This window comes from Tachyglossus aculeatus, chromosome 15 (genome assembly GCF_015852505.1).
Source record: "Tachyglossus aculeatus isolate mTacAcu1 chromosome 15, mTacAcu1.pri, whole genome shotgun sequence".
Classification (NCBI taxonomy): Eukaryota; Metazoa; Chordata; class Mammalia; order Monotremata; family Tachyglossidae; genus Tachyglossus; species Tachyglossus aculeatus.
In genome coordinates this window covers 18,525,026-18,547,473 of record NC_052080.1, presented here as the reverse complement: position 1 = coordinate 18,547,473, position 22,448 = coordinate 18,525,026, and the positions used below count along the sequence as shown (strand labels likewise).

General features: G+C 46.4%; 1 protein-coding gene across 3 annotated transcripts in view; it reads right to left on the bottom strand.

Annotated features, from left to right (window-relative positions):
• SLC39A11 (solute carrier family 39 member 11) overlaps positions 1 to 22,448 on the bottom strand; it is a 296,134-nt gene that overhangs the window by 120,009 nt on the left and 153,677 nt on the right. For all 3 annotated transcript variants that reach the window (XM_038757085.1, XM_038757084.1, XM_038757083.1), the window contains one exon: positions 19,755 to 19,899. In XM_038757085.1, coding sequence (XP_038613013.1) covers positions 19,755 to 19,899 — 145 coding nt within the window. The remainder of the gene's footprint in view (positions 1 to 19,754; positions 19,900 to 22,448) is intronic.

Genomic DNA, 22,448 nt, shown 5'->3' with positions numbered 1-22,448 from the left:
AGAAGTTTTGCTCAGTTGCCTTCAAGGAGATTACAGTCTCCTCTGTGCTGAGCACTGTACTACGCCCCTAAGAGAGAACAATAAAGTTAGACATCTCAGTCCCCACCCTCCTAAACCCATCTCTTTCCTGAACATGTTACTTTCCAAAACAGCAGCAGATGGGCTTTAGTAATAATTAATAATGACAATTAGGGTATTTGTTAAGCACTTCCTAAGTGCCAAACACTGTTCTAAGGGCTGGGAGAGATACAAGCTAATCAGGTTGGACACAGTCCCTATCCCGGCTCTGCCACTTGTCAGCTGTGTGACTTTGGGCAAGTCACTTAATTTCTCTGTGCCTCAGTTACCTCATCTGTAAAATGGGGATTAGGACTGTGAGCCTGTGGGACAACATGATCACCTTGTATCCTCCCCAGCGCTTAGAACGGTGCTTTCCACATAGTAAGTGCTTAATAAATGCCATTATTATCATTATTATCCCACATCAGGCTCACACTCTATCCCCATTTTACAGATAATAATAATAATAATAATAATGATAGCATTTATTAAGCACTTACTATGTACAAAGCACTGTTCTAAGCGCTGGGGAGGTTACAAGTGATCAGGTTGTCCCACGGGGCACTCACAGTCTTAATCCCCATTTTACAGATGAGGTAACTGAGGCACAGTGAAGTGTAGTGACTTACCCAAGGTCACACAGCAGACAAGTGGCAGAGCCAGGATTAGAACTCGGGTCCTTCTGACTCTCAGGCCCGTGCTTAGTGCACACTAAGCCATGCTGCTTTGTGTGACAACCAACCATTCAATCAATGCTATTTATTGAGTGCTTCCCATAAGCAGAGCACTGTACTAGGCACTTGGGAGGGGACAATATAACAGACTTATCAGACATGATCCCTGCCCACGATGAACTTACATCAGGGTTATGGGTGTTTGAGGAAATGGGAGCAGGGATTTTGGCCTGTTACAAAAGTCTCCTCCCCAAAGGACACCTGGCCATCTCCCTCCATCACCTTGATCTAGGGGAAAGGAAAGGGGATGAAGCTTCTTTTGGGGGGCTCGGAGATCTTCAAATAGGTCCCAGCACACAGCCTGGGATTCAACTAAAATGGCCCCACTGAGTTCAATTTAGCTAAGTGCCTTTAATCTCGATGAGTGATACCTTGTTTCCCTCCCAGAGCCAACATCTGCACATTCAGTAACCTTCATAATTCCATGACTAAAAGGCTGGGTCTTGCCTCTAATGAACCGAGTTACCTGGGATCACACATGGTAGAGGAGAGGCCAGGAAAGGAAGATGGGAACTTGAAAAGCAGCTTGACCTAACAGAGAGACCTGGAAGTCTGAAGGATCTGGGTTCTAATCCTGGCTCCGTCACTTGTCTACTGAATGACCCTGAGCAAGCCACCTTACTTCCCTGGGCCTCAGTTCCCTCATCTGGGAAATAGGGATTAAGACTGAGAGCCCCTCGTGTGAAAGGGACTGTGTCCAACCTGATTAGCTTGTATCTACCCCAGAGCTTGGTATCCAGAGCTTAGAACAGTGCTTTGCACATAGTAAGCGCTTAATAAATGCCATTATTATTATTATTATTACTGCATGGCACATAGTAAGCCCTTAATAAATACTATTTAAAAAAAGAAAGAATTCTGCTGTTACCTGCCAGAAGTCACCTAACTAAACTTTCCATTATATTTGATAATGGATAAGTTTACCCACTTGCCAAAGATTTGGAGGTCCATGGGAGGAATGAGGAGTCATTCAGACAAACCAGGACATTTTCTAACCGTGCTGTCAAAGAAATCTGGGAAAAGCATGAAGCCGAGATTAGTGAGCCCTATAGGAGTGAAGCCATAGGGGACTAAAACATACGCTGCTCTTCAGGGACACAAAAGGGCTGTAATGGAAATTGTAGCGTAAGGTTGATCACCTCTTGTGGGGGTTTTTGGTTTTTTTCCCCATCTTCTAAGGATTATCTGCTCTGCTATTGATATTCTGGCCAGGCCATGTTTAGAAAAACAACAAGTGGAATTTAATGACCTTGCACAAACACTTCTGTGTCAATACTGAGTTTGTGCCTGGGTGGGGTTATGACTCTGTGGGTTAAGTGAGAGATGGAACACGAGAGGGACACACAACAGAGGAGAGAGAGAGAGAGATAACACAAGAGAACTAGAGATAAAATGAGATGGAAAGCGGGACACAGAGAGGGAGGGAGTGGGAAGAAAGAGGGGAGAGGAGAGAAAGGAAGCAGTATTGCCTAGTGGATAGAGCAAAGGCCTGGGTGTCAGAAGGACCTGGGTCCTACTCTCAGCTCCGCCACTTGTCTGCCATGTGATCTTGGGTAAGTCACTTCACTTCTCTGTGCCTCAGTTACCTCATCTGTAAAATGGGGATTAAGACCCTGAGCCCCACCTGGGCAAGGGACTGAGTCCAACCTCATTACCCAACAGTGCCTGGCAAACAATAAGCACTTAAATACCATAAAATGTGGGGGCAGCGGGGAGAGAAAGGAGAGAGAGAGAGAGAAGAGAGAGAGGAAGAAAGAGGATGAGAGAGAGCAACTGAGAGAAAGCAAAAAGACAGAAAGAGATAAATCAACGAAGGGTAAGATAAATGCTTGCATTAATATGGTAGCAGTTTGGATGGCACTACCATCCTCCCCGTCTCACAAGCCTGCAACCTTGGTGTCATCCTCGACTCTGCTCTCTCGTTCACCCCTCACATCCATTCCGTCACCAAAACCTGCTGGTCTCACCTCCGCAACATTGCCAAGATCTGCCCTTTTCTCTCCATCCAAACCGCTACCCTCCTCGTTCAAGCTCTCATCCTATCCCGTCTGGATCACTGTATCAGCCTCCTCTGCGATCTCCCATCCTCGTGTCTCTCCCCACTTCAATCCATACTTCACGTCGCTGCCTGGATTGTCTTTGTCCAGAAACGCTCTGGGCATGTTACTCCCCTCCTCAAAAATCTCCAGTGGCTACAAATCAACCTACACATCAGGCAGAAACTCCTCACCCACGGCTTCAAGGCTGTCCATCACCTTGCCCCCTCATACCTCACCACGCTTCTCTCCTTCTACAGCCCAGCCCACACCCTCCGCTCCTCTGCCGCTAATCTCCTCACAGTGCCTCGTTCTCGCCTGTCCCGCCATCGACCCCCGGCCCACATCATCCCCCTGGCCTGGAGTGTCCTCCCTCCGCACTTCCGCCAAGCTAGCTCTCTTCCTCCCTTCAAGGCCCTACTGAGCGCTCACCTCCTCCAGGAGGCCTTCCCAGACTGAGCCCCCCTCCTTCCTCTCCCCCTCCTCCTCTCCCTCTCCATCCCCCCTGCCTCACCTCCTTCCCCTCCTCACAGCACCTGTATATATGTTTATAAGTTTGTATGTATTATTCTATTTTATTTGTACATATTTATTCTATTTATTTTATTTTGTTAATATGTTTTGTTTTGTTCTCTGTCTCCCCCTTCTAGACTGTGAGCCCACTGTTAGGTAGGGACTGTCTCTATATGATGCCAACTTGTACTTCCCAAGCGCTTAGTACAGTGCTCTGCACACAGTAAGCACTCAATAAATACGATTGAATGAATGAATGAGAGAGAGTAAGGGAAACAGTCCAACTCACATAGGCAGTAGCAATACCAACTGGGCAATTCAGAGCCACCTCCTTGCTGCAGAAAAGGAGTCCCCTACAGCCAACCGTTGGGTTACTTCCAAAAAACATCCGCTTCCAAGTTCCCTAGACAACTGGAATCACCGGCCTAAATGCTAAGTTCCTTGTGGGCAGGGAACGTGTCTACCAACTCTGTTATGCTGCTCTCTCCTGAGCCCTCATTACCACACTCTGCACAAAGTGTTCAATAAATACCATTGATGGACTGATTGAGCACAATCAATAGATCATCCCCATGTGGTACCTACTAAACAAGTTAAGCTCAGACGACAAGGCTTATCCCTAAAATTCCCATCTACACCTGTGACCTCCATTGCCCCGATACCTCCAGGCTAAAACAGTTCAAAAATGGAGGACCACGGGTACATTCTGGTCTTTACTTCACCCCATCATCGGAGTTTTGGAACCTCAGTTGGAATCTGATGTTTCGCTTCCCATCCGGGAAGACTCAACCTCAAAGCCCCCAATGCCCAGCTTGCCCAAGGCCCATCCCCCTTCCTGGTTTCAACTGGAGGATGCTTGAAAATGAACCAGTTATCCAGACCCTGGGGATGGAAGTGGAGTCTCACTGGAGCACAAGATTTGGATTTTGGTCTGTTCTCTGAGAGCCGCACAGAAGCCCTTACATCACTGCTCACTGAGAGAAAACAGCACAATGCCTTGGAATGAATATATTCGTGGTCTCCTGTTAAAAACCATTATCTAGCTATTTTAATGGGAAGAAATAAAGTCTATTCCCCGTGTGGATCTGGGGAATCTTCTCCACTGGATCTCCTTAAATGGTGATCCTGCGGTCTTAGAGTTCCTGGAGTCTGGCCTGAATTTCCTGTTAAGTGTGTTAAGCAACCTGTTGATCAATACCACAAAGGGAGTTGTTCCCAGTTCATTCCAAGGAGGATAACATTGTGTCTCAGTTAAACAAATCTTTGAACTTAATGTATGGTGCAGGAGGGTCCCCTCTGAGGAAAACCTAAAAGGAGAAGTTCAAGTGGGGAAATGTCAGCCGTGAAGTGGAAATGGTAGAATGTCTGTACCCTCCTATGTTTTCCCTCCTATTTATATTATGAGCCCCACATGGGAGAGGGACAGTATCCAACATGATTCCCTTACACCTACCCCAGGGCTTAGTACAGTGCTTCCCACAAAGCAAGTGCTTAATTATTACTATCATTACTATTGTTGGAGGCAGCATTAAGAACTGGGATTTTCCAATCCTATTCATGAACCCAGGCTGCTGAAACAATATCGGAAAATCACAACTCTTCCTAGTACTATTATTTATATAATTATTGTTAATAATTTATTCTATATCATTATTACTATTATTGGTTGCCCCAGCTGTGGGAGCCGTTAGATCCCGGTGACATGATTCCCAACTTGCCTTGAGTCCTCCATGGGTCTGTCCCTCTCTAAATGAGTTTTTTGGAGTCGTGTTGCTTTGCGATTGCAGACTGTCAAGGAAGTCAGTTGCAGCTCATTAGAGCTGGGGGATGAATTTAAATGGCATTCTAGCATTAGCTTTTGAGAGCCCCTGTGGTGTTTCTAAACATTCTTCTGGCTAACGGGGAATCACCCTCCCATGATCGGAAAATAACTGTGGTACTGGTTAAGCGCTTTCTATGGGCCCAACACTGTACAAAGTGCTGAAGTTGAGGTGATGCAAACAGATCGGAGACAGTCCCGGGGCCCCATGGGGCCCACAGTCTAAGAGGGAGGATGAACGGGAATTTTATCCCCCTCTGACAGAAGGAGAAATTTAGGCACAGAGAATGAAGTGATTTGCCCAACATTGCAGAGCTGGAAAGTGGTGGAGTCGGGATTAAAACCCTGACCCTCTGACTCCTGGGCCAGTGCATTACTGTGGTCTGCAGAAAGGAAAGGACTGTAGAGATTGGGGGCGGGGGGGATTCAAGTTGATCTAGACTGTAATCTCATTATTATGGGCAGGGAATGTATCTGTTTATTGCTGTCTTGTACTCTCTCAGGCATTTAATACAGTGCTCTGCCCACAGTAAGCACTCGGTAAATATATATGAAAGACCGAATAAATAGGATACGGTAGAAACATCAGTGTCTCTTCCACATCAGTGTCTCCTCATTGAGTCCAACCATGGAGCAAAAGGGAAAGGGAAGAGGCCAAACTGAAGTCTTCTAATTAATCTCTTCAATTACATAGCTGGGGAACAAGGGACCACAGGAAAAAACACCAAAAAGAACAAACAAAAAACAACACAAGAGAATTGATGGTACTAATCTTTTCTCACGTGGTTGATCTAGCTGGAGAACCACAAGTGCTCATTGGACAATTATTCCACGGAAGTGTTTAATAGCTCTAATAAAGGAAGGGCTGTCAGATGAAACAAGGGAGGGAGGGAGGAGCAGCCACATGATCGATGGGAAGAGCCACCGAGGCTGGACGGGGAGGGTGATGCTAGCAGAAGGCTCAGCACCACCCGCTGTAATCAACGTCTCGTTATATTTCCCAACCAACCTGTTAGGGTTGGAAAGGGCCTTCGGGCCTGGATAGTTGAGTTTAATGAGCCTTGGGGCATAAACAGCTGATCTTCTGTCCAGCTGATACCCTTCACTGTGGCTCTGTTCTCTCCCCCTCTTTCTTCTTCTCCCATCTCTCATCCCCCCTCCTCTCTTCTCCCCCACTACCTTCTTCCCCCATCTCTCCCACCCACACCCAGACACTCAGGTCTCCAAAGAGACCCAAACCCTAAGGGGTTTATCCGGCCGAGGACAGGATCGGACAGCTGCACCAAGCTTGGCAAAACAGTGATTTTGGGCGGGTCTAAAGATGGAGGAAAAACCCCGGTGAAGGTCTGAGCTCATCTCAGTGGGAAACTATGGGCCCTGGGAGAGTCCCGACAACTGCTACACCACGCCAACATAGTCATGGCTGGGCACTGAGGAAGGAAGTGAGAGAGAGGGGGAAGGTGGGGGGAGGGGGAAGAGAGAGGGAGTGAAGGGGGGGATAAGAGAGACAGGGTGGAGAAGAGAGAGGTGGGGAAAGGGGGGGAGAAGGGGGAGAAAGAGAGTGGGAGAAGGGGAGAAAATAGGGGGAAACAAAGAGATGGGGGAGAAAAAGGGGAGAAGGGGGAGAAAAGAGGGGATGAAGAGAAAGGGGCCATAGGGTGAGGGGGCGAATAGAGAGGGGGGAAAAGGGGGGGGGGGTGAAAGGGAGGTGAAGAGAAACAAGGGAAAAAAACGGGAGAAAGAGGGGAAAAAAGAAAGGGGGTAGGAGAGATGGGGTAGGAGAGAAAGGGATGAAAAGAGAGGGGAAAGAGAGAAGGGGTTGAGAAAGATCAGGAGAAAGAGGGGGAGGAAAAGAGAGGGGAAGGAGGAAGAGGGGAGGAAGAAAGAGAGGGAAGGAGAGATAGGGAGAAAGAAAGATGGGGAATGAGAAAGAGACATTAAAGAGCAAGAGAAGGGATAGAAATGGAACGGTAGGGAAAGGAGCACACCCTGAAATAGACTGAGGGGATGAGATCGCCCTTTAGATAGCGAGAGAAAGGCGAGAAAAGGACATGCTGCAGAGAAGCAGTGTGGCTCAACGTAAAGAGCCCGGGCTTGGGAGTCAGAGGTCATGGGTTCAAATCCCCACTCTGCCAACTGTCAGCTGTACGACTTTGGGCAAGTCACTTCACTTCTCTGGGCCTCAGTTACCTCATCTGGAAAATGGGGATTAAGACTGTGAGCCCCATGTGGGACACCCTGATCACCTTGTATCCTCCCCAGCGCTTAGAACAGTGCTTTGCACATAGTAAGCACTTAACAAATCCCATCGTGATGATGATGACATCTCCAGACAGACGCGTTGGGAGAGAGCGAGAGGGACCCGATTTTCATCAAGCCAAAAGGCAGGAACAAGGGAGACGTGGTTACCATGGAAATGCCCCCCTACCCCCGCACTGCTGGACCGGCATTTCGAGGGACGGGGACACACACACACACACACCACACACACACACACACACACACACACGTATCCCGCAGAGGAGAACTGCATGGGGACACGGCTTCTGACTCACTGCGGAGGCCCTGGAGGGGCTGAGGAGACTTCAGAGGGGGAAGGGAGAACTCCCCCTTTCCTGCACAGCCTGGGGAACTGCAACCAGAGCAGCCAGGCAGGAAGAGAATCAATCTAATCCGTCGGATTTAATGGGTGCCAACTATGCGCAAAGCACCATACTAAGCGCTCGGGAGAGTAGGACCTAAAGCACCCAACAGGTGAATCCCAGCTTTTGATTTTTGTTTTTCATACAGAATGATAATAATGATAGTAATACTCTCCCAAGTGCTCAGTACCTGACGGGTGAATCACAATTTTTGATTTTTGTTTTTCAAGGGAACGCTGGTTCTGTCTGTGAGGGCTGAGCCGATGACTTGTATTCGGAAGTGCTGGACCTTCGTGAGGGGACAACCCCTACTCTCCCAAGTGCTCAGTACAGTGCTCTGCACACAGTAAGCATTCAATACTACAGAATGACTGACGGGTAGACCACAGTCCTGGCTCACCTAGTCCACTCTCCCACTTCCCACCCAGTTAGACTCCACTGGTTTCCACCAAAGGTGCGGCATATCAATCGATATTTATTGAGCCCATCCTGTGTGCATACCGTACTAAGCGCTTGGGAGAGCTCAATGTAACAGACTTGGTAGACACAGTGTCACCAAGAGCGACACCCTCCCCACCCACCTCTGGGAATGGTTTTGGCTACAAAGCAATTCTTTCTTTAATTTTCTCAAGACCTAAAAATACAGCCATCGACAAAGCCTACCTCAGGCATTTGAGAAGCAGTGTGGTCTAATGTTAAGAGCCCGGGCATCAGAGGACCTGGGTTCTAATCCCGACTCCACCACACGTCCACTGAATGACCTCGGCAAGTCATGTAACTGCTCTGTGTCTGTCTCCTCGTCGATGAAGTGGTGATTAAATAACTGCTTTCCCTCCCTCTTACCTGAAGGAGTGTGGCCTAGTGGGAAAACTGTATTTCACTTATTTATCCAATTGTATTTATTGAGCACTTTGCACAGAGCACTGTACTAAGCACTTGGGCAAGTACGATGTAGCACTAAACAGACACAATCCCTGCCCACAATGAGCTTACTGTCACTGAGCTATCCTAGAACCTCTTTGATACAGCAGCCCCTCTGCTCCCAAATAACATACTAAAAGCAAATTTCTACAGCTAATCGGCTAGAGAGTGCAGAATCAATGTGTCCAAGTCCTTATGAATAGCAGAGAACCTGGTAGGTAATAAAGTGTTCCATTTTCTACAAGGAGCTGTTGGCCTGAGGTGCCTCATAGAGCCCTTAATGAATATTTCAAGTACGGAGCTGGGAAGTTATTCAAAGAAAGTCAGCATGGATCAAATGGGCTTTTCCATCTGCCTGGACTCTCCTCCTCTTTTCTGCCCACCCTCCCATCCAAGGCTTCATTCCTTCATTCAATCGCATTTAGTGAGCGCTTACTGTGTGCAGAGGACTGTACTAGGCGCTTGGGAAGTACAAGTTGGCAACGTAGAGAGACGGTCCCTACCCAACAATGGGCTCACAGTCTAGACAACTTCAGGATGAGGAGCGTGGCCTAATGGAAATAGCACAGGACAGGGAGTCAGAGGACCTGGGTTCTGATCCCGGTTCCACCACCTGCCTGCTGGGTGACCTTGGGCAAGTCACTTAACTTCTCTGTGCCTTAGTTCCCTCACCTGCAAAATGGGGATTCAATACCTGTTCTCCCTCCTACTTAGCCTGGGAGTCCCATGTGGGACCTGATGCTCTTCTATGAACCCCAGGGCATAGTACAATGTTTGGCCCAGAGCAGGCACATAACAAATACCCCGATTATGATTATTGTTGTTATTATTAAACGGCAAAGAGGGGATTAGAAACCAGGTCCTATTCTTGCAGGGTAACCCCTAATAATAATAATGGCATTTATTAAGCACTTACTATGTGCAAAGCACTGTTCTATGCACTGGGGAGGTTACATGGTGATCAGGTTGTCCTAAGGGGGGCGCACAGTCTTAATCCCCATTTTACAGATGAGGTAACTGAGGCCCAGAGAAGTGAAGTGACTTGCCCAAAGTCACACAGCTGACAATTGGCGGAGCCCGGATGTGAACCCCTGACCTCTGACTCCAAAGCTCGTGCTCCTTCCGCCAAGCCACACTGCTTCTCTGTGGGGACTCTTCTCTGCAACCCCTCAGTGCGGATTTCTGATTCCCAAATTTTGATTATTTCAATGCTGTGCAACAGCTCCCCAAACACTACACCCTTTCAAACACACAAAAATCAACATGACAACAATGTGTATTCCCCCAGCAACTACCTCTCTTCTCCGTCCTCCTCAACTCTTACCAAGGTGTGCTCTAGATTTATTCCTTGGCTTCATTGCCCAGGTCTGGTGGCCTCCCGGCCATTATTTTTTTTTTTTAAGGGTATTTGTTAAGCACTATGTGCCAGGCGCTGTTCTGAGCACTGGGTTAGTAGATACAAGTTAATCAGATTGGACACAGTCTAGCACCACATGGGGCTCACAGTCTTCATCCCCATTTTACAAACGAGGGTACGGAGGCCCAGAGAAGGGAAGTGACTTGCCCAAGGTCACAGAGCAGCAAGTGGCGGAGCTGGGATTAGAACCCAGGTCCTTTTGACTCCCAGGCCAGCTGCTGTCTTGATGTCTGCCTCCCCTGAGAAGAGGATATGTTACTTGTGAACAAGGCATTTACCAACTTCTTTATTCTGTACTTCCAAGGCACTCGGTATTTAAAATACTTTTCAAAATATTACATCATTATCTATTTCTCTGCAATATATCAAATCTTTGGGCTTTGTTTCTACACTTGTGGTGTTAGGTGGAAAGAGTTAAGCAATTCAAATCATCGTGGTGCAATATTCACTAAATACTACCATCATCACCACCACCCAAGGGCATAAAACCAACCAGCTAGGGGGTCGAAAGGGCAAACCACTGTTTCGCAAAATGCTTATTGCCAAATCACAGAAGCTGGATGAATAACTTTATGTTTCTACTGTATAAAGTCCTTACAACCTGACAGCCCTGAATGGCTCACAATTTCCCAGGGGCTTCTGCCAAGTCATTATCGAGTAAAGGGAGTTGACAGAACATTAACATCATCAGTATTTATTGAGCAATCTCACTACATACAAACACACAACACACACACAAAGTTGTCCTTTGTTTTCCAAAAAAGACTACTGGGAGGAGCAGAGAGGCCTATGGAAAGAGCACTGGCCTGGGATTCAAAGGACCTGGGCCCTAATCCCATCTCCACAATTTGTCTGCTGTGTGACTTTAGGCAAATGACTTCAATTCTCTGCGCCTCAGTTACCTCATCTGTACAATGGTGAATAAGACTGTGAGCCCTCTGGGGGACAGGGACTGTGACCAACCTGATTATCTTATTTCTACCCCAGTGCTTAATACAGTGCCTAATAAGTACTTAAATTCCACAATTATTATTATTAATTAGTGGAAAGAGCACCGGCCTGGGCGTCAGAAGACCTGGGTTCTAATCCCATCTTCGCTACTTATGTGCTGTTTGGCCTTGGGCAAGTAAATCACCAAACTGCTCGGTGCCTCAGTTACCTCACCTGTAAACTGGGGAATCAACACCTGTTCTCCCTCCTTCCTTACTTAGATTATGAGCCTTTTGTGGGACAGAGACTATTTCTGACCTGCTTATCTTGGATCTTCCCTAGCACTTAGAACAGAGTTGGACACATAGTAAGCACTTAGAAAATACCACTATTATATGGATGGCCAAGTAACATCCTTCCATGGCCACCTCCTTCAAGAACATTTCCTGATTCGACTCATGTCTGTTGTCCTTTTCGCAAGTGCGTAATACAGGGCACTCTGTCCTGGAGTGTGGGAGATCAGGCAAGAAACACTTTTCTGGGTGTGTTTTTTTTTATGGTATTAAGCACTTACTATGTGTCAGGCACTGTACTAAGTGCTGGGATAGACACAACTTAATCTGGTTGGACACAGTCCCTGTCCCACGTGGACTTCACAGTCTTCATCCCCATTTTACAAATGAGGTAACTGAGGCCCAGAGAAGTGAAGTGACCCACCCAAGGATACACAGCAGACAAGTGGCAGAGTTGGGATTAGAACTGTCGATATTGGTCCATTCCTTCCAATCCTCAACCCAACATCATCATCAATCGTATTTATTGAGCGCTTACTGTGTGCAGAGCACTGTACTAAGCACTTAACATATTCATATATGTTACGAATCCTGGAGACATATTCTGTCTCCAGGATAGAGGCTTTTAGGGTTTTACCTAATTGAACCCCACATTGAACAGTGACTGTGTCCAATCTGCTTACTTGGTATCTTCCCCAGTCCTGGGCACTTGGACCACAGTAAGTGATTAACAAGTACCACAATTATTATTATATTTCCCCTAAATACCAGTTGAAAAAAAATGGGGCCGGGGGGGGGCAGGGAAGGCACGCAGGAGGTTGGTGATTGTTAATATATTTTAAAGTTTTCCTTACCGCCTTCCTAATCCAAGCCTACTTCTAACCTCATGTGATTTCAGTCCATTTACTTGATTTGTATGATGCTCTTCACTGTCATTCATAGACTCAACATGGATTTGGAAATGGGAGATTTGGTCAGTTTTCAATTATATTTTTTTGTTCCTAAAGGATTTCCCTTATTCCCCCCTCTAAACGGGTCTGAAATTTTCTTGGATATCTAGTATATCTTGGATATCCTATGATATGTTGTATATTTTTAAAATATCTTGCATCTCCTCTAGACTGTAAGCTCATTACGGGCAGAGAATGTATCTGCTTCTTCTCTTATACTGTACCCTCCCAAGAACTTAGAACAGTGCTCTGCACATAGTAAGCATAGTAAGCACTCAATAAATACCAATGATTGTCATTTTCCTTATCTCTAGGGTAAATGGCATTATTTTTCTCGTTTGTACTCAGCGCCTCCACCTTGAAACCAAGAATTGAATTTTGTCACATTTTAATCCAAATGTACAAGCTGTGCTTCAATTAAGCAGAAACAACATTTGTGTAGCTAGTTATGGCAACAGGCAGCTCTGACATCCAGCCCTGCTTGGCTATTTGCATAATTTGAAATGCCAGGTAAGCATAATATTCCCATAGAAACTCATGCCATTAAGAGTTCTGTGTGAATCATACAATTAAAGCTGAAATAAAAGCAAAAATTTGTCAACCCTTTTAGAACTTACACCCAATTTCGATGTGACTTAACAGCAACAACAAAAAAGAACCCAATAATTACACCTGAAAAACATTTTCTAAACCCCCGCCAAAAATCTACCCGTAACTCATTCCGCCTACTCAGCTCACTCAAATAATTATTGTTTCTCTCTGTACTTATTCAAAATTATCCTCACAGACTGAAGCTGGTACAAATAATCAACCTCACTCTCATATGGGTGTTTGGTTAGGTTTTTTTTTTAAAAAAAATACCATCATTATCATCATCATTAATAACAATCCATTTAGCCATAATTGGTCACCTGGAGAGAAGAGGTTGAGCTAATATGTTTTCTCCTGAATCGGTATTGTCTGTTTCTCGCTTCTCCTATCTGACTGAAAACTCTATGATGGCAGGTGTTGGATATGACTTTACTTCTTCTTTGAGTTCTAGAATCGGGCTAACGATCGGGCCCTCAGTCAAGACTTCTGGCCGTCGGCCGTCTGTTTCAGTCTCTGCTAACACAAATTAATCCCGAGCGGAGCCTTAGACGGAACTGGAAGTCTGCAGTGAAAGGTAATAAAGGGAAATGCCATTTTCCAATCTGATAATCTATCGAAAACATCTGTCGGGGGAAGCAGCGTGGTCCGGTGGAAAAAGTACAGGCCTGAGTGGCAGAGGACCTGGGTTCTAATCCTCTGTGTGACCTCAGGAAACCACTTCACTTCTCCGGGCTTCAGTTTCATCAACTGAAAAATGAGGATTCAATACCTGTTCTCTCACCTACTTGACTTTGAGACCCATGTGGGACAGGGACTTCTATTAACTTGTATCTACCGCAAAACTTAGAACAGTGCTCAATGCATAGTGAGTGTGTAAGAAATACCATTAACAATGAAACAAAAAACCACATACAGTTGGGTTGTTTCACTTTAAATCACACAGTTTAGATAAATGTACTGGGCTTTCTTCTTTTATAGAATTATAAATATTCCCAAGGGAATATTTCTGTAATCAGATAATGTGTCACCCTCCAGAGACCATTTTCTCCTCTAGACACTTGGAGTCTGTGCTCTCCTGAATTAGACAGCCAGTTCTTTATCTCGTAGGAAGCCCAAAACATATACACCCCAACACAAACCCTCACACCAAATACTATTTGCTATGTGACCCTGGGAAAGTCACTTTGCTTTTCTATGCCTCAGTTATCTCATTTGTAAAATGAGTATTAAATCCTACTCCTTCCTACCTAGACTTTGAGCCCCACGTGGGACAGGGACTGTGTCCAACTTGATTACCTTGTTTCTACCCCAGAGTTTAGTACAGTGCCTGGCCCAAAGTAAGCACCTTCACAAATACCATAATTACAATAATTATTACTTGAAGACTGGGGCCCTAATCCTAACTACTTCTTGCCTCCAGACTTACCCACTAGTCACTCTGCTTCTCCTTTGAGGGAGAAAACACTAAGTCTCAATTCAAAAACTACACTGCATGGCCTACTGGACAGAACACAAGCCTGGGAGTCAGAAGGACCTGGGTTCTAATCCCAGCTCCGTCGCTTGTCTGCTGTGTGACCTTGGGCAAGTCACGTCACTTCTCTGTGCCTCGATTCCCTCACCTGGAAAGCAGGGATTCAATCCCATTCTCCCTCTTACTTTGACCGTGAGCCCCATGTGGGACCTCATGATCTGGTATCTACCCCAGCACTCAGTACAGTACCTAGCACATAGTATGCGCTTCACAGATACCACCGTAATCGTTATTTATCAGAAGGGCACCGGTGAGGGGCCGAGATGAATGAGGAGACCAAAGTCGTCTCAGTTCACAGGCTTGACCTTACTCCTTCGCCAAGCGCTTAGTACAGTGCTCTGCACACAGCAAGCACTCAATAAATCCCAGCTCTGCCAATTGTCAACTGTGTGACTTTGGACAAGTCACTTAACTTCTCTGTGCCTCAGTTACCTCACCTGTAAAATGAGGATTAAGACTGTGAGCCCCCTGTGGGACAACCTGATCACCTTGTAACCTCCCCGGCGCTTAGAACAGTGCTTTACACATAGTAAGCGCTTAATAAATGCCTTCATTATTATTATTAAATACGACTGAATGAATGAATTCACAGTATTTCAGTTTAGCGGCCTCAGGAAGGTGTTTCCGAAATCGTGTTCGGCTTCCTGACCGGAAGCCGGGAGTGTTGGGACCTCTGCTCAAACCATTGGCCTGTCACCCCTGATAAAGATCAGCTGCTCATTTTTGGCCCGGAGTCAGGCAGAGAATGGCTTTTACTCTTGCTGGAGTAATTATGTAGTGATAGCCAGGCATGCCTCTATGACAAAAGGAATGATACCAAGTAGTAAATAGTCCAAGAATTATAGCAAAAACCCTGAAGGGAAAGGATTTGGCAAACTCTGAGCCTATCATCATCAATGGTATATACTGAGTGCTTACTATGTGCAGAGCCCTATTATCAGGGGGCTGCTATTCATTCATTTAATCTTATTTCAGCACTTACTGTGTGCAAGGCACTGGACTAAGCCTTGGGGGAGGACAATATAAAAATGAACAGACACTATCCCTGCCCACAACAATCTTGCAACCTACAGGAGTTGACAGGCAAATATAAATAAATAAATGAGAGACATGTACATAACTGCTGTGAACCTGGGACGGGGGGATGAATAAAGGGAGCAAGTCTCGGCGACGCAGAAGGGAGTGGGAGAAAAGGAAAGGAGGGCTTAGGGAAGGCCTCTAGCAGGACGGTCACCCTCCTGCTAAATTCTTTTTTTAAATGGTACCTGTTAAGCGCTTACTATCTGTCAAGCACTGTTCTAAACACTGAGGTAGGTACACGTTCAGATTGGACACATCCCTGCCCCGCAGATGATGCTCACAGTCTTGGCAGGAGGGACAACAGGTGTTGAATCCCCACTTGACAAATGAGGTAACTGAGGCCCAGAGAAGTGAATTGACCTGCCCAAAGTCACCCAGCGGACAAGCAGCAGAGCCGGGATTAGAAACAAGGTCCTCTGGCTCCCAGAATTCGGCCCCTATCCGCTAGGCCATGCTGCTTCTGCACTAGGAGGTGGAGAGACAAAGTCCAGAACCATTTGGGAGGCGAAGACGTCGGGAAGCGGGTCATTTCTCTCTGTCCCCATCTGTCACATGCTTTTCTCCAGGGAGGCAGGCAACATTGGAGAGGGGTGTGCCTGGCCCTAGTAACAAGTCAGGGCGAGAGGACTTTCCGTGTCTCCAACAGAGCATGGCTCAGTGGAAAGAGCACGGGCTTTGGAGTCAGAAGTCATGGGTTCAAATCCCGGCTCCACCAACTGTCAGCTGTGTGACTTTGGGCAAGTCAGTTAACTTCTCTGGGCCCCAGTTACCTCATCTGCAAAATGGGAATTAAAACTGTGAGCCCCACGTGGGACAACCTGATCACCTTGTAACCTCCCCAGTGCTTAGAATGGTGCTTTGCACATAGTAAGCACTCAACAAATATTATTATTATTATTATTATTATTATTATTATTATTATTATTATTATTATTATTCCGTGTCTCCGGGCCCTCTGCCATAAAGGGTGGGGTGCGACCCAGGAGGGGTTTCTGCCCTACAAGTGCGAACCAGGACCAAGGTGAGGAGACAAGCAGCATGGCCTAATGGATAGAGCACGGGCCTGGGAGACAGGGAACCTGGTTTCTAATCCTGTCTCCGCCACCTGTCTGCTCTGTGACCGTGGGCGAGTCCCTACCCTTCTCTGGACCTCGGATGCCTTATCTGTAGGGGATTAAGACTGCGTGCCCCGTGTGGGACAGGGACTACGTCCAACTGATTAGCTCCCAGGGCTTAGGACAGTGGCCTGGCACATAGTAAGGGCTTAACAAATACCATAAAAAAAGAAGGCAGCAGGGGAACTAAAAATTTAACTCACACGGCAGATGCCCATCGCAATACAGTTTCATCGACTTGGAGCTGAAGTGTCCTGCCCAAGTTTTGAGGAACAAATCTGCAGAGACTTAATATACATATTAATGTATATATGTATATGTTTGTACATATTTATTACTCTATTTATTGATTTATTTTACTTGTACATATTTATTCTATTTATTTTATTTGCCCTACTGAGAGCTCACCTCCTCCAGGAGGCCTTCCCAGACTGAGCCACCTCCTTCCTCTCCCCCCACTCCATTCCCCCACCTTACCTCCTTCCCTTCCCCACAGCACCTGTATATATGTATATATGTTTGTACATATTTATTACTCTATTTATTTTACTTGTACATATTTATTCATTTTATTCTGTTAATATGTTTTGTTTTGTTCTCTGTCTCCCCCTTCTAGACTGTGAGCCCACTGCTGGGTAGGGACCATCTCTACATATTGCCAACCTGTACTTCCTAAGCACTTAGTACAGTGCTCTGCATACAGTAAGCGCTCAATAAATATGATTGAATGAATGAATGAATGAAAAAAGCAAAGAGGCCTAGTGGGTAGATCACCGGCCTCGGACTCAGAAAAGACTTGGGTTCTAATCCCAGCTCTGCCACTAGTCTGCTAGGTGACTTTGGGCAAGTCACTTACATTCCCTGAGGCTCAGCTACCTCATCTGTAGGGGATAAAGACTGTGAGCACCATGTGGGATAGAAACTGTGTCCAACCTGATTAGCTTGTATCCACCCCAGTGCTTAGGACAGTGCCAGGTACATAAGTTCCACAGAAATAAAAAAGGCAGTCCCGACTGCCTGCTTGGTGAACACAGCAAATTTATTTTTCTTCCCTCCACATATTTCAACTTATTGACATGCTGTATAAAGTCTCCATGCCCTCAGCTTTGGAAAGGAGCGTGGCCTAGTGGACAGAAAACAGCCTGGGAGTTGGGAGGATGTGGACTCTAATCCTACCTCCATTTGTCTGTTGTGTGGCCTTGGGCAAGTCACTTCACTTCTCTAGGCCTCAGTTACCTCATCTGTAAAATGAGGATTAAGGCTGTGACCCCTAGGTGGAGCAGGGACTGTGTCCAACCCAATTAGCTTGTATCTACCCCAGCGCTTAGTACAGTGCTTGGCACATAGTAAATGCTTAAAATGCCATAATTATTATTATTAAATGCCACTCTGGGCTCTAGGAATGCTGTCCCACGGGGCCAGAGAGAAATGCACATTACATTGAGACTATACCCATTCAACAAATTCGCTATCGTGACAGAATTACTGATGACAAATGGGAGTAGTTTACTTTCAAGGCTTGCTCTGCCTAAGGCCTGGGTTTTCCACAGTTTCATATATCTCACAAACACATTGGGTTAGAAGATCACCCCCAGATGACAGAAAATGATTATCTCGAATCGCCAGAGAGGAATCGTGTGCATAGCGGTAATTCTCCCATATGCAAGCGAGAGACAAAGAATAACAGTGAGAAAGCTTCCATCCTCAAAACCACTTGCCCAGCTTCAGCTTCTCCTAGGTTTGCAGCCTCCAAGACTGAGGTAAATTCACAAAATCCCGGGGGCTGCTTTCCAGAAAACATCCCGACGTCTCAAATGAATTTAAATGGAGAAACATTCAGCGTCGAATCAGCCCATCTTGCCCAGAGTGAGCAGTTTTTTGTTTGTTTTTGTGGCATTTAAGCGCTTATTGTGTCAAGTGCTGGGGTAGGTAAAAGTTAAGTCAGACAGAGTCCCTGTCCCGCAAGAGACTCACAGTATATGTAAGAAGGGGTACCTGTATCCCCCTTTTACAGTGAGGAAACTGAGACACAGAGAAGTGAAGAGTCTTGCCCAAGGCCACACAGCAAGCAACTGGCAAAGCTGGGATTAGAACCCAGGTCCTCCTGACTCTCAGGCCAGTGCTCTATCCACTAGGCCACTTTTGCTAGGTGGTAGTCAAGGCATATTTATTTTTCTCTCTCGGGAAAGGTAGGGACATAATCTGGGATATTGTGGTTTTGGCCCTTCTGTCCGTCAACCCAATCTGTCCGGGTAGACCATAAACTCTTTGAAGGAGGGATCGTAGCCACCAACTCTATAGAAGCAGTGTGGCCTAATGGATAGATCATGGGCCTGATAGTCAAAAGGACCTAAATTCTAATCCCGACTCCACCACATAACTGCTTGGGGATCTTCGGCAAGTCACTTATCTTCTCTGTGCCTCAGTGACCTCATCTGTAAAATTGGGGATTAAGACTGCAAGCCCCACATGGGACAGGGACTTTGTCCAACCCAATTTGCTTGTCTGCACCCCAGTGTTTGGTGCAGTGTCTGGCACAGGGCTTAACAAATACCATCAATATTATTATTAACAAATACCATCACATAGTAAACACTTGAATACCACAATTATCATTATTAATAAAACTCTGTAACATTGTAGTTTCTCAAGCCCTTAGTACAGTGCTCTTGGTATAGAATAAGCGCTCATAAATACTATCAATCAGGCACACAAACAACTCTGGACTCTCTGGATTCTGGGTCTGCCTGACTCGCCTTGGATTTTGGAGATTTGCCCCAACAGACCATAAAGAACAGCAAATCTCACAACTTCCAAGAGGCCAGAGGGGTAAAAGCAGTGTTTCCACAAACCAGAAGGATTGTACTGCCTCCCGTGAACAAGAGATTTTTCAGTCCCGCTCCCACGGTCAATGAACCCTGGGGCCCATCTGAGATGACCTCAAGGGAGTGGAACTGGTTGGGTTAATGTCTGGTGAACCTCAAGGCCCCGGGGTCAAGTAGTTTTGAGAGCATTAGAGGCCCATTCCACACAATGGGGTAGGAGTTGAACTTGGCATTAGTATGGGCAGGCCATTATGTGAGGCCATGTTACTCTGTTTGTTTCCGTGGCAGGATGCTTGCCTGGGTGGAGGCCGGGTCTACCTATCCGGATGGAGAGCTCGGTCTCGGGGCCAGGTGGCAGGGGGCCCTCGGGGTCTCTCTTCTCTTTCATCAGCCTGGGGTCGCATGTCAGGGCCAAGGCCGTGTTGGGGTCTTCTACCAAGCCCTAGAACGAGAAGCATCAGTCAGCCGGGACACCACCGCCATCTCCAGTGCCTTGGAGCCCCCACCCATCTCCCCCGGGGAGGGTAGCTTTGGGTCAGAATGCATTGGAGTAGGCCGCAGCCCGAGGAGATTACGATTTAGGGAAACCGTCCCACCAACACTGGGAAAAGTTCCCAGCAAGTTGCTGGGGAGAGCTTTGCTCTGCTTTTGTCTGAGGAGAGCTGGCCAGCACAATGAAGATGAAGACAACCACAGCCCATGACATCTTGAATTCGGCAACCTCCAGACTCGCCGGGCTGTAAGCTCTTGAAAGCAGGGTTTGGGTTTACTGTTACTGTACTCTCACACATACCGGTACAATGTTCTGTACACAATAAGCACTCAAAAATATTAACAATAATAGCATTTGTCAAGCTCTTGCTCTGTGCTAGTCACTGTCCTAAGCACAGCGGTAGATGAAAACTAATTGGATTGGACACATTATCTAACCCTGTTGCACATGGGCTCACTGTCTTAATCCCCATTTTACAGATGAGAACACTGAGGCCCAGAGAATTGAAATGACTTGCCCATGGTCACCCAGTAGACAAGCGGGTGGAGCTGGGATTAGAACCTTGGTCTTCCGATTCCCAGGTCTGTGCTCTTTTTACTAGGCCACACAAAAAGTACCACTGAAGGACTGATCCTTATGAGAGGAAAGGTGAAAGATGGGCACTGGTATCTGAGAAAGAAGTGAGCAAAAGTCTTTGAGCGATCTCAGAGAGCTGGCAATACTGACTACGGAAGATTTTGGTTCACCAATCCTTGAATACTCCCAACCATCCTGTACGAAAACAGTTGCAGAGAAACCGCTTCCAATTCAGGGCCAAAGAGGAGAAGCAGTGAGGCCCAGTGGAAAGAGCACGGGCCTGTGAGTAAGAAGGGCCTGGGTTCTCATCCCAGCTCTGCCATTGTCTGCTGTGTGACCCTGGGCAAGTCACTTCACTTATCTGGTCCTCAGTAACTTCACCTGTAATCACAAAGGCAATTATGCTCATTGTTAAGTGCTTTACTAGGTGTCTAGCGCCATTCTAAGCGCTGGGGTGGATTAAAGGCAATCATGTCAGACACAGTCACTGCCTCACATGGGGTTCACTAAGTAGGAGGGCAACAGGGATTGAGGAAACTGAGGTCTAGAAAAGTGAAGTGACTTGCCAAAGGTCCCAAAGCAGACAGGGCCATGTTTTTTCCACTAGCCCTGACTGCTCTTCTCCTTCTGTAAAATGGGGATGAAGTCTGTGAGCCCTGTGTGAAAGAGGGATTGTGTCCAAACCGATTAGCTTGTATCTACCCCAGTGCTCAGTACAGTGCCTGGAACATAGCAAGGGTTTAACAGATACTATTGCAAAAAAAACCAACAAAAAACTCATCCATTGAACCACGAAGGCCAGGTGGGGGGAACTTGACAGGGAACATCATCTCCTAGAACACAAAGCCCATAGACTGCAAGTGGAGACAGTTTATGAACACACATACTCCCTAAATCACCTGGAGGGATTTGATGACTCAGGTATTGTGTGTTACTGTTCTTTCCTTTCTAAATAAAGGTTAGAGATGAATAAATCAATCTCTCCCCTCCGTATTTGCATAAAATATTCCAGATCCTTATCATTATTCTAATCATTTACTTGCCATGTCCTACTTAATGTGGTTTAATGAGAGTGGAAGAACTGCCATCCATACCAAAGCTCGAAGCTAAATCGAGAAGCCGCAATGTGGCCTGGTGGAAACAGCCCAGGCCTGAGAGTCCGAGGACCTGGGTTCTAATCACAGCTCTGCCCCTTGTCTGCTGTGTGACCCTGGGAAAGTCAGTTCACTTCTCTGAACCTTAGTTACCTTATCTGTAAAATGGGGATTGAGACTGTGAACCCCCTGAGGGACAGGACTATGACTAACCTGATTATCTTGTATCCAGCCCAGTGTTTAGTGCCTGGCATGTAGTGAGCGCTTAACAAATTCCATAAAAGACCAAAAGGAAAAAGGATGAGGTCTTGCTTTTGCTTGGCTCTTTGAATCTCTTATAAGGGTGACAAGACCCTCTAGAAGTAGCATGGCCTAGTGGAAAGAGCACGGATCTGGGAGTGGGAGGACCTGTATTCTAATCCCGGCTCCGCCACTTGTCTGCCATGAGTCCTTAGGCAAGTCACTTCACTTCTCTGGGCCTTGGTAACTTCATCTGTTAAATGGGGATTAAGACTGTGAGCCCCATAAGGGACAGGGACTGTAACTAACCCAATTATCTTTTATCCACCGCAGCACTTAGGATAGCGCCTGGCATATAGCAAGTGCTTTACGAATACCATTTAAGAAAAAAAAAAAGTCTCCTCTCTGGCCTCTGGATTCCCCTCGGATCTGAGAGAGATTATCTCCTTTTGTCACGCTAAAGGCCAACCTGTCAAAGGGCCTCAGTAAAGAAGTTCAAACCGGGGCTCAAAGTAGATAAAATCCTATATTCCGCCAGCTTTGAGATTCCTGGAAAGGTCACGAGCCACTCTGCTCTGAGAAGCAGCA